The sequence below is a fragment of the Bemisia tabaci genome, chromosome 10 (genome assembly GCF_918797505.1).
Source record: "Bemisia tabaci chromosome 10, PGI_BMITA_v3".
NCBI classification, from domain to species: Eukaryota; Metazoa; Arthropoda; class Insecta; order Hemiptera; family Aleyrodidae; genus Bemisia; species Bemisia tabaci.
In genome coordinates, this window is record NC_092802.1 from 10,191,193 (window position 1) to 10,210,529 (window position 19,337).

Consider the following 19,337-nt stretch of genomic DNA (forward strand, 5'->3'; position numbering starts at 1 on the left):
CTCAAAGGAATTCGAGCTTGTCTTATTCGGTTATTAGAGCCAAGCTGCAAAGGTTTTACAGGGATATCAGTGCGATCTGGCGGCGAGCCAAGGAACTTGTTATGCAAAGAAAGCGCAAGCGCAAGTTCACCGGAAACGAAAGTCACGTTTGCCGTTTGAGTTGGGGCTTCCACCGGGCGATCTCCCATCTTCCCGTCCGACTGATGGGTTTTAGCATTTTTTCGCCTCCCCCGCTGAACCCCCCCCCCCCCCCCTTCCGTCCCCAGTTTGCCGACCTACCCACGGCCATGACGTCAGAGCCTCTGCGCTCGCCGTCGGTTCATCACGGAACGTTTTGTCGTGAATGGATCGTTGGGCAGGGTCAGAAATCAAAGGATTCTGTTGTGATTTCAGATCATTTTGATGACCAGAGCGATAGTTTTTAACTCTAACGGGTGATTTGAAAGTCATTTTACCCGACATAAAATGTATTAACCACTGCACTGCTGCTGTGCCAAGGAAGAACGCCATATGAACATTCAAGAGATGCTAAATTTCCCTTGATAAAACCTGTATTTTTGACGACATTCATGCGCATTTTTCTTTGAAATTTTCAGATGTTTTAGATGTTATTGCGTACAGGATCGTCTGAAAATTTTTCTCACATAGAAGAATTACCAGCTAATTGAAGGGAAGGTTTAAAGGGGAGATATTAGAGGGGGAGTTTTACGGTAAAAAATCTCCGGTAGTAAAAAAGTGCCGTTTTTGGAAGCAGCTTCAGATCATTCGAGAGTCGAGACAGGCCCATATATAAGTTCTGTCATGAATACGCCCCTGTATGTCTTTTTTCATAATAAGCTCCAAATAATCCGCATTAGCACATGCTAAATTCCTCTTAATTCCATGATCCGGTTCGGTAAATCCAAATAACCCTCCTCTCCATTCTTCGTGTCGCGTGACAATGCAAAGCCTGTGAAAGCTCTACCACAATCGGCAGTAGCCGGCCACGAAAATAATCTCCAGATCAATTCTGACGGGCGGATCCAGCGAATCAAGCTGTGAATGCCGAAATCGTTTGATTAATCAAGCCGCAACCGTGACCGCCAGACTTCGCCTACTCTTAAGCTGGATCCATGTGAAGCAGGCGAATTTTACAACGACGGTCGGCAACACTTCGATGCGTGAGTGGCCGCGGCGGTGTTTTAATCAATCAAACCGAGTGTCCGAACTTCCACCGAGCATCGGGCTCATCCGTCAGCGAAAGTGACCCTCATCAGCTCAGAATACGCTCCTTCGTGCCCCCCCCCCCCCCTTCTAAGGAAAAACGCCGTATGAACATTCGAGAAATGCCAAATTTCCTTCGCTAAAATGCTTATTTTTGAGGGAAGTTATGAATATTTTCCCCTGAAATTTTCAGAAACTTTGGGTGAAACTGCGAACAAAATAATTTGAAATATTGGAAGGAAAATATTCATAAGTTCACCGGGAGAGTCGTGTTTTATCAAAGGAAATTTGGCAACGCCTGAAGGTTCATATGGCGTTCTCCCTTGCCACGGCAGTCTAGGAGAGCGATATATTAATTATTCTGGCTGGAAACGGTTTCGGTGGAGATTTGAACTCTGTCAAACTTGTTTTATTGTCCACACGCACCCAGAGCTTTTTTGTCGTGCACTTCATCGATACGATAGAAACGTCATGATCGAAGACTCTATTCTCATTGTTTCTGAGATAACTCAATTTCGTGACTGCGGATATTGCTTTTGGGACCGAGAATTTCTGGAAAATCAGGCCTATAAGTGACGAAATTTCATCAAGGGAGTTTGCACGTCTATTTTTCCTAACTCTATTTAAATAAATTATATTGATTAAAAAGATATTAATAAAACAAAATGTAAATAAGTAAAATTCTTAAATTTTAAAAAATCTTATCGATAAAAAATAGTCCGTCCAAGACAGACATTATTTTCAACTGCCCCTTGAATAATATGAAACAATTTTTGCTCGAGCGTGGCGCTTTTATTTTTGTCCCTTAACTCGAGAGTGTTTGGTCTTCATAACTAATGTTATTCAAAACATTCGAAATGAAATGCTCTTGAAGGTGACAAAAGCACCAAAAAACTGTTACAACGTTCTCTTGAAAATTCTCGATTTATTGCTCGCAAACATTAAACTGTTCACATAATACAAGTTTGGTAATTGTTTCGTATTATTTGCGCCAAATGATACAGAATTACTTCTCCTACACTGGGAAAAAAACACATTGGACCTAAAGTCCAGACTCTTGAAAACATTGACAAGAAAAAATACTCTTGATTCAATCGGATTTTTGCTTGAATCAAAACTAAATCCGCTTAAATTAAGAGGCTTGGTTCTTGATTTAAGCTAGATTCTGATTGAATCAAGAGTACTTTTTCTTGTTGATGTTCCTAAGAGTCTGGACTCTAGATCCAATGTGTTTTTTTTTTTTTTTCCAGTGTGATACAGTTATCTCTTTTTATTTTTTTCTCACGCTGGCAATTTTTTTCCAACGTTACAATTTTAGTTTCTCAACGCGGAAGCAGAATGGTGAATCCGTGCAAAACGTGACAACGACGGTGGACTTAAAGCATTAATTTGCTTTTCGCTTTGTTCTTTCCGGTACCGATGTCATCATTCCTCACAGCGGAATAATGAGGACAATGCGGCCGTCCAGATGAGGTAGAAATCTAATTCTGCTTCTCAATGAAGAAGAGAGGGCCGCCATACGACTCGCTATCTAGCTTGCCAAAAGGGGCTCATTTGCATATCTCTTACCTCTAAAGATGCACTGAGTATCTTGATGGATGGACCCTCTTTTACATTTTTGGCGATGAATCGTTTTTGAGGTCTATCCTATCGACTTCCATGATTTCTGCCGTCATCGACAGGTAATAACCCATAGTTGAGCCCGCTTTTTTAAAGTTTTTTTAACACAAACAGTTTTTTGATAAAACGTGTTGAAATTGTAAATTTTCTTATTCAAACAATGCAGATTTTAACATTTTGTCTCAATTTTTTTGAAAAATTGACTGGGCTTTACTATTGCGGTCAGGGATGATCGTAAAACCCTCTTTTTAATTTTTTGAAATTTGATTCCGATTCGTAATAATTCCTGATGAAATTGTAAATTTTCGCATTGGAACAGTGTAAATTTTCATTTTTCGACACAATTCATTCTAATGTTATACATGACTTCTCATTTTACTATTTAGAAGTTACTTCCTCTTAATTTTGGTCGAAAGAGATCCAAGTATTCTAAAAGTCCTCTGTTTGTTTTTGAAAATTGGCAACATCATCTTTATCCCCCACCGGTAAAACCGCAAGTAACGCACTATCAGTCATAAATCGTCTCGCATTCAAAACCCTTTTGCACCCGCGCAGTCCTTTGGTCGGGAATGTAATTAAAATTTCGCCGAAAATATTACGAGCACGCCCGAAAAGACTAACGTTAATTATGAATTTAATTCGTTTTCTCTGTCATCCTCACTTCCGCACACTGCAAATACAATGATGATTTGCGAAAGTCCCCGGATGTTTTGCGCGTACAAGACGGCGGGTCTTAATGAGCACTTTAACTGTTACGGCTACGGGATATTTTCATGGATTATGTGTCTGGATTAAAGCTTGTTTTAACGCACTGCTTGTTAGAAAGTGCTCTCTGAATTGTATAATAAATAATGTAAACATTTATGATCGAAATAGAAAGCTATATGATTTTTGAAGCGCCAAGATTAGCCCTCATAGGCTTTTTGAAGTAGTTTAAAAGAAAAGAAGGAGAAGAAGAAGAAGAAGAAGAAGAAAAATAAATGATCTGAGGAACGTTACTGGTAGCTTGCGATTTTTGGAAAGTCAAGTGTTTGGTCGCTCTCGATTTAACATTTTTGATCGCCAAAAAGTTGAATAATTCCTTTATTATTTAAGAAAATGCGCAAAAACCCGACAGAAAAATGAAATTTAGGTTACATTTTAATCCGTATGAAGGGCAAGATCGGGAAGACCCAAGCAATTTCCAGACAGGAAATGCGATTAACAGTAGGTGATTTTCATACCCTTGCGTTAAAGTCTCTCCAAATAGTACCGTTAAGTTTTTATCAATCAAAAAGGAAGTTTTTATCCATCAAAAATCAAGTTGGGCAGTTCCCGCAAGTTCGTTAATCCCAAGAAACGGAAAGCTCCCACCAATAAAACCGTAAAGCGTGTTAAAAAGCCCGTGACCGCGAAGCAGCCGTGCTTCAGAACGATTGGCGGCAATTAATCTCTTCCACTTTTGTTTCAACGACCGCGTAAAAACGCGAGAATGCATAGAGCCCAGCCGGAACTCTGCAATAAATCGATGGAATACGCTGCTGTGCTAAGGAAAAACGCCGCATAAGCCGTGAGACGTTGCCAAATTTCCTCAGGTTAAATTCAGCCTGTCGGAGAAACTCGTGAACATTTTAATTGGTTTATGGTTGAAAAGCTCGAGTAAAACATTTTTAAATTCATCTGTTTTGATAATTTTGGCCTGATGAAAGGTACTTGCTTATACATTTTCTGAGAATTGTTTGTTTCGTTCGCTTTGAAAAGAAAAGAATAATGCTTCTAAATTTTTGACTCCAAATAAATAAATAAATTCCGTTATTATTTAAGAAAAAGTGCAAAAATCGGGCAGAAAAATGAAATGTGGGTAAAATTTTAATGTGTATGAGTGCAAGGTCGGAAGGACCCAACTCATTTCCAGACGGAAAACGCGATTAACAGATGGTGATTTTCATATCCTTGCGTTAAAGTCTCTGCAAATAGTAAAATTTTCGACTTGAATTGAAAAAGCTTCTAAATGTTTGACTCTATCTGAATGAGGTTATACCACCAGGCTCTTCTTGAAGGACGAAAATGAGTCCTTAAACTTACTTAAACTTACTTATTTTACTTAAAAATTTCTCAGTTTCTCTTCATCTTCTCAAAAAAGGGTGTAGGTCAAAATATCAAAACAACCCGAAGTGGTGCCAAGAAGTTTTGCACCAATAAAAATATTTTAAAACTTTTAAACTGATTTGGGCCCATCTTTTAATGTTGACCCATCTTTTGATGTTGACCCGTCTCTCGATGTTGACCCATCTTTTGAGCCCTTCAGAAAACTTTAGTCGTCCAGCTTGACGAGAGAGTCAGTTTTTGCCTCTCCTGTAAAATTTGGTTCTGTGGACCTACTTCCCTCTGCCAGAATGATTTTATTCCTCCTCTCAATTTTTCCGAGGGCTCGAAAAATATTCAAAACTTTCCTCGAATACAAATATTTCATCGAGAGAAATTTGGCAATATCCGATTGTTCTTACGGTGTTCCTCCTTAGCGCGGTTTGGCATTCGCGGCTTGCCGCAAAAATCGTCGTAAAATTGAAAGGAGGCGTAGAAATGTCGAGATCGGCCCTCCCAGAAGTTCGGATCGGAACCGATGGTCAAATTAACAGTATGCGGTGAAAATTTGATGAAAGGAAAGGCAGCAACTCGAGGAGCTGATAGAGATCAGGTAATTGAGTATGGGTGCAGTTGGATTTCGAATTTACCTATCGCTCAATTTGATGCCGCGGTTGTTGTTGACTTATACAACTTTTCAGGTATTCTCTTGTGATTTCACTCTGCTGGCGGAGTAGTTATTGATTCATTCAAAATAAGTATGATTTTGGCAAGGATAATTTTTTATAGAGACCCCGTACCGCTATACTGCCGAGCTTTGTAAAAACGCCGTATGAGCCTTTAGACGTCGCCAGATTTGCCTCAATTAAAGCCGAATTTATTCGGAAAATTTGGAATGTTTTTTCTTAAAATTTTCAGACAATTTATTCGCACTTGGATTTGAAATATCTGAAGATTTTAAGGCAAAATACGGATAGCTAACCTTAAAATTACTTGTGTGGTTCAGAAAAAATAGGCAGTTCTTGAATGTTCATACGGTGTTCTTCCTTCGTGCGCCAGTATATTTCCCATTGTACAGAAGTTATACTTTCAGGATAAGCAAAACTCGTCGGTAATTTTGCACGATTGTCCCTATGTCTTCTTTGTCTATCAATGGAGATGTTGCATGTGTGAGGAATTTTCGATTTGACTGTTGATTCTTACGTAAAAGTTCGTGAGAAACATGATAGTGCCACTGGTTTTCTCTAAAATCAACTCCCAAGCTCAAAAAAGCTCTCAAGTTGAGGCCAAAATGGAGGGGATATCCCACCCTACCCTGAGAGTCCACGTCTACATCAAGACAAACTCTCCATGCGAAGATAGGGAGCAAATACGTCAACAGTGATGCTGTGTTCTCGGTTTTAGAGGCCCCAAATAAAGAGGCAGCCCTGTCAATGTATTTACTTTCTATCTTTGCATGGAGAGTTTGTCTTGATGTAGAGGACTCTCAGGATAGCGTGGGATATCCCCTCCATTTTGGCCTCAAATTGAGAGCTTTTTTGAGCTTGGGAGTTAATTTTAGAGAAAACCAGAGGCACCATCGTGTTTCTCGCAAACTTTTACATAAGAATCAGTATAATTGCAAATTTCTCACACATGCAACATCTCCACTTCGATAATCGGCCCGCTAAGGTGATGCCTGATGCCGATGGTTCGGGATTTTTGGATCACCCTGTAAAATACTATGTGATCTCCACAAGCTCTTCATCACTCAAGCATCTGAAGTATCCGATTCCATCGACAGAAAAATCCATCGTAACAGCGGCCGTTGAATCATCGGTAAATCGCACACTAACAACGAGCAAAGTGCGCGGCAACTTTATCAAGAGACCGAGGGAGGGGGGCTACGGTTACGCAAGCGGACAACTTCCGCTACGAGCTCGGATGCGCCCGGTTACGGGTCCGGTTCGGTCGGACCCGATTTCGCGGACTTTTGCGTAATATCCATAAAAGCGCCTTTCCAGACGACGCAGCGTAGGCCGGTCGTGACAAGTTGCGGGTGACAAGTCGCCGCGACCTTTCGACGACCTTCCCAGATCAACGGTCAGCACCGGCACCGGAGACTGCGGTCCGTAATCGAGCCGTTTGGTTCCGGTCTTGGCGCATAATGGGTCCCGTTTTGAGAGCTTGGTGCTTCTAGTATACTGCCATGATAACGGAGAGGGACGTATGAACCTTCAGGCGTTGCCAAATTTCCTTTCACTAAATACGAATTTATCTGGAAAGTTGTGAACATCACTGGAAAAAAAAAAAAAAAACGCATTGAATCTAGAGTCCAGACTCTTGAAAACATTGACAAGAAAAAATACTCTTGATTCAATCAGATTTAAGCTTAAATCAAAAGGAAATCCGCTCAAATAGAGGCTTGGTTCTTGATTAAAGCAAACATCCGATTGAGTTAAGAGTATTTTTTCTTGTCGATGTTTTTAAGAGTCTGGACTCTAGATCCAATGTGTTTTTCTTTTTTTCCAGGGTAGGTCATTTCGTTCGCAATTCAATCTAAAATGCCTGAAAATTTCAAGAAAAAAAAGTACGTAGCTTTCCTCATACAGTTCATTTTTTATCAGGAGAAATTTGGCAACATGCAAATATTCATACGACGTTTTTTCTCACTACGGCAGAGTAGGGAGGTCATGGCATGACTTCCATGTACGATCAGAGCGGGACGGCCAGTTTGGCAGGCGTCTGATTGCGTGTTTATAGTGCCTCGCGCTATCGCTATCTGTCATCTTTGACTTTAACTGAAGTGGTTGAAAATAATGTTAATGTCCGGTTTAAGTACGCCTACTTTTACGCAAATGAGCGAGGTTGGGCGAGGTGTTTTTATAAAGTTACTTAATGCCCCTTATCATCTTAAGGAACATTTTGCCTGACTCTGACACGTTTACTGATATGTTATTTTTGTCAATTATTTTTTAAGAGCATGACAACATCTTTTTATTGAATGTTATCATCCATTTAATGCTCGTTTTTCCATTTTTGCCCAAACAATGATATTGGATCGGAAAGCTCTTCATAACAGCCCCACCGCATGAATGAATATGCATGAAATCTTCGCAGCGGCATCACCAGTGGCGTGGCGTGAATGATCGATTATCGATATTTCCCCATTTGAATCCGTGGTAAAGAATCGATTATTAAGGTGTTCGCTGCGAACACCCTATTAATCGATTTTTTTCCATAGGTTTAAATGACAGATCAATCGATACATCGCAAAGCACGCCACGCTACTGGAGCGGCATCACCGTAATGTACCATCGAGGCGAGCAATTCCTGTTCGACGATAAGTAAAAGTCATCGGTCACTCATATGATTATAATTACCGCGCAATGCGTTGCCGTATCGTTCATTTTATTCAGGAATTAAAGCTTACATCGGGGGAAAAGGGGTGAATTTTGAGTGTCGAGCTGGCTGTCAGCAGCGAGATCAGAGATCTTTGTATCCCCGAACAGTAATCATTCACAACGGTCAGTAGCGGGTCTCGTCGCGAGGTTGTTAAGACGAGTGAAAAATTGAGCATTGTTGCCACTGTGACGGACTTTTATTGTGCTATTTTTGAAGAAAAATTGAACGAAACCAACCCATTAAACGATAACGAAACTTAAAATTTGAGTTGCATTTGGAAAAATTTAGTGACGAATTATAGGTGGCCGATTTTTACATTTTTTTTCCTCAGAGATTTAAATTAGAAATGATAATTATTCAACGTTTGGCAACTGCTAGACTTTAAAATGATTTTTACTGCATTCGATACTCTGCAAAGTGTAGAAGGAGAAAGGTGCAAACTTCCGCCTTCCATATATCGGGCATAAAGTTGCAAAAGCTCTCAGATGTTGCAAACTGTCGCCAAAAAAGCTTTACGTCAGGCATTTATTCGCCAAAATTTTGCATTTGAGGAAAGAATGTGTAGTGGCGTCTATTTGGAACATTGAAACCAAGACTTAGTAGTAATTTAGACTATGCCACATGATCGTTCGGTCTATCAGAGAAATAAAGTTAAGTTTGAAGTAATTATGGGTATTACACACTTATAAGAGTGTGGTAAATGAGCCAAAATTCGATGGTTGTATTATTTGAAAATAAGGCAATTTCTCTGCAGCCAATCGCTCTCAACTCAAGAAAAAGTAGTAACGTATGAGGCTTAATTGAGGCATACGGTTTCAACCATTAATGGTATTCTAGAAACTCAAATACATTATTTCATGGCAATTTTTGGTGCCGGATCTGTTTTCAAACTCTACGAACGTCCATTCGCAATCATGGTTTATCTTCACCCACTAATTGTCGATAGACAAATCAATGCTCTGAATTATTTTTTGCAGTCCACTTACCATCGTCTGACTTCTCGATTGCTTCATTTTATTGTGGGAATGATAAGTAGATCTAAATTAATACTAAGTCTTTATAAAAGACCGGAAAGTTATTCCAAATCCGGCTCAATCACCCAAAAACATTGTGCTCATTATTCTTTGATACGTACCTGCAACAAAGAGAAATAAAAATGATTAGTTAAAATGTTCCACCAAAAATGAATTATTCATAAATATGAAATACAATACAAAAATGAGATACAAGGGGAAAACGCAAAAATCAGTGTCAGAGGTCTAATATAAATGCGTAAAAAACAGCCAGGACTTTCAAGACCAATTAGAGGCCCATTCTCAACTGGAAAAAGGCTAAAAATTAAAAAATGAAGACTATGTCAAGCGTTGATCTTTAGCCTTGGAATTTAGGCTAGACCCGAAGCAATTTGGTCATTTTTAATCATCCTTGTTACAAGAGGCATAAGATTTCAGTATTTACTTATTTAAACTGGTTTTTCAGTTCGCTAATTAATTACTTTCAATTTTTTGGAAATTAAATTTTATAAATTCGCGGCTGTTTTTTACCATTCGCCAGCCTTAATTGTTGTATCTATGATTTTCGAGTTTTTTCATGTATTTTATCATTGAATTAGGCTGTACTGCCGTGCTTAGGAAGAACGCCGTATGCGTTGCTAAATTTCCCTTGATAAAATACGAATTTCAAGGGAAATTTGTGAATTTTTCTCCTCCAATTTTTCTGATGATTTTATTTGCAATTTAATCCACAGTATCCGGAAATTTAAAGGAAAACTATTCAAAAATTTCCTCACAAACTAATGTTTCTTGGCGGGAAATATGGTAGCATTTGAATGTTTATACGGTGTTCTTCTTTAGCACGGCAGCACAGCGTTGTGTCTCTTATCATTCCCTTAAAATATACATTTTATCGGACGGTATGGCAACTTTCGACCGTCCATACGGCGTTTTTCCTTAAGGTGATTCGATGGACGCCATATTTTGTGTCAGAACGGCATGCGATATATCGCATCAATTGGTTCTGCTTTTTCAGCTACTCGTCATTTTTCTCCAATTTTGAGATCGCAATTCTGTTGTCAGGAGACTAAAGCACTCACTCACCAATTTTAACAAAGAAATTCAACGTAATAAAGGCGTGGTTTTTTTAGAGAGAAAATATCGCATTCGATACTGATATCGAAACTGCACTCGAATGCGATGTTTTCTCTCTAAAAAAACCACGCCTTTATTACGTTGAATTTCTTTGTTAAAATTGGTAAGTGAGTGCTTTAGTCTCCTGACAACAGAATTGCGATCTCAAAATTGGAGAAAAATGACGAGTAGCTGAAAAAATGGAACCAATTGATGCGATATATCGCATGCCGTTCTGACGCAAAATATGGCGTCCATCGAATCACCTTAACACGGCAGTATAGCGTTGTGTTTCTCAGCAATCCCTTAAAATATACATTTTATAAGACGGTATGGCAACCTCCGACTGACCATACGGCGTTTTTCCTTAGGATTATAACGTAATTGAGCGTGGAATCCCAGACCCGGTGTTATCGCACCGGCCGGGGGCGTCGATTGCGCATGCGCAGGGACCCGGCTGTCCCGAGGCTCCAGTTTCACCCGGACCGCCGCGGACCCCCAGGCGACCACTAGCGCCGCGACGCCACTCGTTAGCGTCGGGAACCCGGGACGCTATTGTTGTCTCGTACCCTGACGACGTTGCCAACTTCAAATTTTTGAAAACTGGGGTGTTGTTGTCGGCAACGGTGCATTTCGCCAATTTAGGACGATCTAGAGGACACGAAATGAACCTGGGTGAGAGATTTGACTGGTGGCACTACCGCGGTGGATGACGTCATAAACCGAATTTTTCAAATCGCGATATCTCCGTCAATATTCAACGAAGGAAGTTGCTGCTTGGACAGATTATGTTACTTTCCGCTATCAACATGCATCAAACATCAAAACACGATTTTTTGACCAGTGCAACTCACTTATCGTCACGACCAGTTGTATGTGAAGCACGCATTTTACTTAGTTTTTGCATGAATGTACTCATTTTGGCGGAAAGACGCTCATTATTTAAGTACATTCTCGGTCATTTTTCTTTGATAGTGGACTCTGAAGATCGGTAGTTACATTTTTCCATTGTTTCTCGTGTTAGGCCTTGTCTCCACGGGGCGTTTTCATGGGATTTTTCCCAAGTTCGAATAGCAGGAATGAAACTTCTGGATTTTTCCCAGTTACCGTCTCCACGGGACGAGGCTCATACGGTCCTGCGACTGGTTAGCGCGGGAGGATAACTTAGTTAAAGTCGAGTATTTACCGGGATTAAAATAATAATTGCACTCAATTGACAATTAGACACATTAGTTTAACTAAACAAACATTAACAATGGAGTAATCAACAAATATCGAACGATTCGTTTTCACTTCTTCTTCCTCTCTCAATGGGTCCTAGGGGTACAAGGGCCATACTTGGTACCGGGAAAATATTGATTAACTCATATTTTTCCCAACTTCGTAAGAGGGATTTTTCCCTGGGATAAATTTCGTGAAACGGCCGTGGAGACAAGGCCTAGGAAGATCGACTGCCGCTTTGGGCCCTAAAATCTCCACATTTCGACGTATTCGTGCTCTCCCCATATCGAATCCTTCGAACATCATCAACTCTCCCGATCGAAGGGGGCGTCATCATCATCAGTTTCCGATCCATCGCACAGTCGTCGCGTCGGTTGCATCACACCCGGCTCTCGGTTGTCCGGCAACAGCGACCCACTCGGTCGTGGGAAGTAGTGGCCCGCGTCCTCTTCCGGGGACTCCGTTCGCGTTCCCTCGCCCGCTAATTACGGCGCCAAGAACGCATCAACACCCCCCTTCCCCCATCCCAAGGGAAGCCGCGGGGAAGTCATCTGGTTCCGCTCCTGTTGCATCCAGCCGCCGGAACAGATCCCTCCGGCCAGAACCGCGGAGTTGGGTGGAGTTGGTGTTGGAGTTGGGTGGTTTTCGAAAGGTGAGAGGATTTGAATAATTCCGGACGGCCCCGGGGAAACCGAGTGAGGATAATTCCCTTTATTAATTATTCCGTGGCCACGCGAGCGACCGAGCGAGCCCGGCCCCCGGCCGGCCCAGCTTCCGAGATCCGAGAGCTTTCTTTCAAGGAAACTGCGCAGCCGGCTGATTATTCAAGTTGATAGACAAAGCTATAGACATAGATGACGAAAGGTTCAGTTACACGATCAAATTGAGCCATCAAACTGAAGTTCTGATAGGTGGAAAAAGACCTGAGGTGAGGATGCGACCAATGAGAGGCCCAATTTTATGGCTCAATTTGATCGTGTAACTGGACCTAAAAGGGATTTGGAAGGATCCTATCGGTGGAAGCGGGTGGTTGCAATGGACAGAGATTGCATCGATCGATTGGTTCAACATGTAGGAATAGAATCAAAAGTTAATTGAGTAATCTGAGGGAACGGGCTCTTGTGATGGATCTTTGATTCTTATGAGTATATGAAACGGCAATGAAAAGTGAAATTGTTAGGAATTTTCTTATTTTCTCATTTCCCTGCTTAAATCCTAAAATTTTTGTGTGAGGTTTTGCTCTATTGTTTTGAACCGAACGATACATCGCACCACTATCGAATACGACCTATAAAAGATGAAGCGTTCGAAAATAGTTCGTCTCCAGCCGGCCGATTATTGAAATTGACAGACATATATGACAAAAGGGAGTTGGAAGGATCCTATCGGTCGAAGCGGGTGGTTGCAATATACAAAGGAGGTAGGTAATAGACTAACTGACGGCAACCCACGAGAGACCGTATAGTTTGTTCATCATTTTCTCCCTTAGTCTATAGAAACCGCCCATTTCAACTAATATGATCGCTCCATAAACCCTATGTCTTATTTGTCTAACGCTTTGTCTATCAATTTCTATAATCAGCCTGCGACAACAGAGACGCGCACAAAAAGGAACGATAAAGTACACGATTTCAAGGTGAGGAAAGTATGTTAAGCTTTGCTCAGTCATTTACGTTAAACAGCGTGGTTCCGAACGGCGAAAGCTTCGTTAATATTGGAAGTAAAAATGTGATAGTTTCGCAGAGCTTACTATTGTTCGCGAATGCATAAGTTTTTACCATCGAAACACGATTCTGTGATTGTCCCGGCAGACTCATTGTTTTGATAGACAAAGGATAGTTCGGCCGTGCTTTGTCCGGCTAAATATTACCAGCGAAACTCGTGAGTAATTTTACGGTGAGGACTTGGAGACTTAAACGCTGCGGTGAAAAATAAACCATCATTCCGTTCTCGTAAAATTGGGTCACCATTTGGATGGGCCCTGTAGGGTTCACTGTGGGTAAACACCGTTGCTGGAACCTGTTCTGAATTACTACAGTGGAAGCTCGCCAAGTAGAATTGTGTAGGAACTGAAAGAAAAATTTGACTTAAACGGCAATGTGTCTTGACCGATTCTCCACGTAACACGAACGATTTCGACTTAAGCGTAAAAACTGAGTTTTAATGTTTAAATCCTGATCAAATTAATCAAAATTTAATTTTAGAAAAATTAAAATAAAATAAATTAAATTTCATTTATCTTCCGGGTGGTATTAATTAATCAATGCAACTTTGCTAACCAATGTTTCTGATTATGTTACAATTTTCTGCATTCTACTGAGTCACAGGTATGTAACCACTAAAGCATTTTTGTTAGGTTTCCATTCAAAATTGCTTCTTCGCACGTAAAAATTTTACAATTTGTCAGATTTTTCGGGAATTTTTCTTCCAGTTAAGCGGCTTTCCTTCAGAAATGAATGCTCCGAATTCGTCTTAAACACGGAAAAAAAAAACTTCGTGCGTGAGACCCGAAGTTGAGGTCATATGGATCTCTGAAGTTTTCGGATCACGTATCTAAAAACTTGAGGTCCAGCTGCCGAAGTTCGGGTCAGACATCTAAAGTACTTCGATATATACCGAAGGGTTCGGGTCGCACATCTGAAGTACTCCGGTACTTACCGATGTGTCTCCGTGACCCAATCTTCGACAGTTCGACTCCAAGTTTTCGGATGCGTGATCAGAAAACTTCAGAGATCCATATTACCTCAACTTCGAGACCCATGCACGAAGTTTTTTTCTCCGTGTACGAAGTTTTTTACATTGCGCCTTATGGACGTGTCAAGGGACCGAAAAATTGACTTAAGCGGTATTTTGTCTTAACCGTAGTTCGACTTAGCAAGCTTTTGCTGTATCTCTGACCGAATTTCGCGACAAATTCCTAAGTTATCGCTGAACCCAACGCAAAAGCGTAGAAGTTCACCCATACGACTCACTTTTCCTTCGGGCGTTATGCGAAGCACGTCGGGGCCGGGCAGTCGTAATCACGGCGGGAAAGATGCGCGGCGCGTCCAAACTCAGAATCCGACGTCGTAACGACGTGCGAGCCGAAATTGAGCGGCGGCCAAGAGATGTTTTCACTCGCGACTGGCTCCCTGGCGATGACGCTGGTCGGGCCGATCTGGATTCAGAAAACGGGCCCGACTTTGCGACGCGTCGCCGCTGCCACGTTTACCCGACATGGATGATCCGTTACGTCATGTTTCGCGTATGTGATAACAGCGCCGGATTCTTCTTCTCCCCCTGAAGAGGTGTTATCCGCACGGCGATGAATTAGCAAGATACCTCGCGCTGTCCGTATAACTTCAAGAGGAAAAAAATCACTTCCGAGGATGTAACTTGTTATTACGAACGGCGATACTCGTCCTCAATCGATGGTGAAGCATGAATCGCTCGTAGCTGATTCGTCTATCTCTAGGCAAAATAACGTATGCGTTTTATCGCTGTAAAATTGAATTTGAACAGGAGAAAAGAAGTCTCTTTGATCCTGAGTCCAGACTCAGAGTCAAGACTCCTGAAAAATTTGAACAAAAAAAAAATCAATCTTTATCATTGACGGACCCTGCAAATTGGCGACATTGTTTTCCTCCATTTAAACCTATGAAAATGTATCGATTCTTGGAGGGGCTAGATCAAAGGCTAGATGCTCCGGTCAGAATCGATTATTTAGCATTGGCTTAAAAAAGGGAAATACGACATTGCCAAATTGCTGGATCCGCTTCTGCTCTTGATGCAATAGGATTTTTGCTTGATTCAAAGGCAAATCACCTTGAATTAGGAGGCTTGGCTTTCGATTCAAGCAAAAATCTGATGGAATCAAGAATATTTTTTCCTGTCAAATTTTTTAAGAGTCTGGACTCAGAATCCAAGAGATTTTTTCTTCAACGTGCACTGAACCGCTTTCGGGTGTTTCTAGCTGAAATTTTGCTGATTTTTCATCTGATTCCACGTTAAGGTCAACGCAATCTTAGACTGAAACTGGGACTGGACATTTTGACACACTTTAACAAAAACGCTTCCTCGGTAAAAGGCTTTTTGCATCGGATTTTATTTAGACATTTACGTGAACTATGTAAGTCTACAAATGTCTTCGTTCCTCCTCAGCAATGACACGTCTTTCTTTCTTCAGTTTATATGTTATTAAAATTTTAAAAAGATTTTAATAGGTAAAACAAAAAAGAAAATTAGAACCTACAAATCGCGGGGGGTGATCCAAAATCGGATTTATTTTCATTCTATGGAAACGGAACTGTCGAAGAGTAAAGCTTGACGCACAATGCACAATGGAGACTACTTTGCATGACCAAGAAGGTCATCATCAGGTGAGTTAATTTAACTGGAGCGCGACAATCAGATTTTCTGTGATTAACATCTTTTCGGCCGAGCCGGCCGTGTGAAGTAGGCGCCGGCGCCGGGCCCTACAGACTTACCCGCATACTAAAAATTAGAGGGAAATTAGAGGGAAGATTTATGGGGATTAAAGACTTTATTCTTTTATTTTCAGGTGAGAATTTTAACACAATTTATTTCAGACGCGAGAATAGCTGTTTCCGCGTAGATAATACTGTAACACAAGTATAAGAGCAACTATGTTTTTTATAGTTTTTTTTTTTTTTTTTTTAACATTTTTTTTACATTTTAAGAGTTTAAAAAACTTTAATAGATGTTATAAGAGTTTACGACATCGTTTACACTCAAATCTTACCGCTTTAAATTTTATTTTAAAATATACACAATACTGGTTTTCCCAAAATATAAAGTTATAAACAATGTTTTTTTAGAGTTTTTTTTTTAACATTTTAAGAGTTTAAAAAAGTTTAATAGAGGTTATAAGAGTTTACGACATCGTTTACACTCAAATCATACCGCTTTAACTTTTAGTTTAAAATATCCACAACACTGGTTTTCCCAAAATATAAAGTTCAAAAGTTTTTTTTTAAAAGTTAGCTTTAAAAATGTACGAGTTTTTTAAAGTTGCTTTAAAAGTAGTGGCTATTTGCGAAAAAAAAGCTGAGCTATTAGCCATGCTTTAATAAAAAAACAATGTGCAAGAACATGGCTTGAGTAGCACTATTTTGTTCAAAGTAAGATCAGAATGGAGTGCCACCATTCATCATTTCCTGCCACAGGAAACATTTTTGCCAAGTTTTCATTTAAAAATTAAGCAAATTAATGAGTTTAAGACTGATGACTCCCGACACTTTGATGGTAATTTGTTCGGGAATTTGATCGTCTATCGAGACCTTTTAACTTTTGCGATAACTTTCAAGAAAGTAAGTGTTGATCTTTTAAAATCAATCATGATAAAATCGTTTATCTTTAGTGATAGTCACTTAACTTTGATACCTTAAATGAGATTATTTACTTAATGTTAATATTTTGGTTAAGATGGTTGACTATTTCAATGAGGCATTTCTATTGATTTAACTTAAGGGCCTGGATAGCTATTAATTATTCTTCTTCTTCCTTTTTTTATTATTATTTTAATGAAACTGAATCATCTGTTAGTAATGTAAATGATATTATAAATGATAGGACCAGACTGATTAATCTGACATTTATCTAGATCTTCTCTGGACCTATCTGACATTAATCTGGACTTTAATAATGATGACAAAAAAAAATATTGGGTAAAATTTTGAAATGGTTCTGCTCATTAATTTCCCTTAGAACTATTTTGACAAGCTTGAAAAGTTTAGAAAGATAGCGCCTGTGCACAAATGACGCTTCTGATATTTTTCACAGAGAGAAGGAGAGCTGGGGAGGGATAGAGAGAAATTCAAGAGACAAGGCGTAGTGTTCGTGAACCCTTAAGCGCTTGCGCTCCTAGAATGGGACCGATGCATTCAAAGGTAAAAACGTCGCAAGCCCCATGAGCTTGGAATCGGGGTTTTCAAATTTCCGTAAAAAGTTACACCACACGTGTCTTCTCACGTTTCTAGGACGGGATCAGGGGTTTCTTGGGCTTTGGCTGTTCCTGGTTGCCCAATAACAGCAGGAAAATCAATGACACAATTTTATTTTGTAATAATGTTTTTTTCATCTCTCTCCTTGTTTTTGTAAAGGTAGTACATTTAGTTAATTTGTTTTTTTTTTAATAGTTAAGATAAGCTTTTTAAAGACATTTAATACGTCCAAAAGTGTATCTTTGTATAGTTTCTTTTGTGCGAAATAAAAAATAAAAAAGATTGTTCGTGAATAATGGTACGAATAGATCTAGCTCACTAATTGAAATCTGCTAATATTTCTACAACAATACTAGAAGCGTATTTTTTTCACACAGTTGCACGAACTTTCTCTACATTTGTATCTAACATGTTGCCTTGAATCAGCGCTGAAAATAAGTATTGGAGGTACTCCAAAGATCCTAAAAGCTAGTGTACTTGTGAGTGTATGATTTCATATAAGTCTAAGTTTAATATACTTGGATTATGTCTAAGGTCTTGACGACTCACGACTTGTGTCTGGGAACTTATTTAATAAAATTATCACGAAACATTTATTTCGAGGGATTCCCTACAGGGTGCAAAGATAATCAAACGAATACATGTTTTTAAATTCACTTACCAGGGCATGGACCATAAATAAAATATAAGAAATCGCGACATTGTAGATGGTCTTGTGCGCACAAAGAATATCACTGACACAGAAGTAGTGATAGTATTGACCTTATATGTGTAGACAAGTAAGTCCGAGATAAAAATTTATCTGCGCGGTGCTGCATGAAAATAAAACCTCAAACTGATTAGTCCGAGAAAACGCTATCATTTCAATACATAGGGTGTCTGAAAAGTAAATATTTAATCTGAATGTGCTCACGGATATTATCATATGGATTACATTTTGCAAATGAGGAGCTTGGAAGACACGGCGCATAAGAGCAGTTTTTATTATTTCGAAAAAAAGAAGAGTTTAAAGTTCTGCATTTTACTCAGCCCTACAGAGAACTCCGGGTACCTTCAAAATTTACACGTGTTTATCTCAAATCTTCATGAACGTTTTCTGAAATTTTCAGCTCAGTTGAGGCAATTTGAGGCCAGAAGTTAGGCTTCAAGTGACGGTAAGTCGCATTTATCCCGAGCCCTCTCTAAACGAAAAATGCACTTATCTCATTCGCTGTTGTCTCTGAGTCAAATGACTTTCAGACAAAATAGCTTGGGATTTCGATAGACTTTACGTTACCCTCCTACTACCAAAAAACATGCACAACTCAATGTTGATCAAAGATATGCCTCTGAGCACACAATTTTACTTTTTTTTCCATCCGGTTGTAGGACATTTCGTCAACGAATTTTTGTCCGCGCACCTGTTTTTTCCAGGAGTTTACGTCTACGCGTTTTTTCGGAAGGGGAGTTTTGGTCCACTCACCACTAAAGACCCAAAGTTAATTGGTCCACATGTAAATTCAAACGACAATTGCTTACGACGTTTTTGGATGAAAATGTTTAATGTCTTGGAAGAATGAGGGTTTGCTTGTTTTTTTTTTTTTTTTTTTTTTTTTTTTTTTTTTTTTTTTTTGCTCCAACAGAGAGGAATATGTAACTAAGATTTTTGGTGAAAATGAGGGAGCGTCATTTCCATGAGAGAAAATTCACTAAAACTCTCTACACCTCTTTGGTGCAACAGGACCTAATTATCCTTCAAGAAAATCCCATATGTTTATACCTGAACTGGAAAACCTTT

General features: G+C 39.7%; 1 protein-coding gene across 1 annotated transcript in view; it reads right to left on the minus strand.

Annotated features, from left to right (window-relative positions):
• LOC109044729 (uncharacterized protein in vnfD 5'region) overlaps positions 1 to 18,306 on the minus strand; it is a 354,911-nt gene extending 336,605 nt beyond the window's left edge. The window contains exon 1 of the mRNA XM_072305601.1: positions 18,234 to 18,306. Within this exon, the coding sequence (XP_072161702.1) occupies positions 18,234 to 18,262 (29 nt within the window). The 5' untranslated portion in view covers positions 18,263 to 18,306. The remainder of the gene's footprint in view (positions 1 to 18,233) is intronic.
• Positions 18,307 to 19,337: the final 1,031 nt, after the last annotated feature.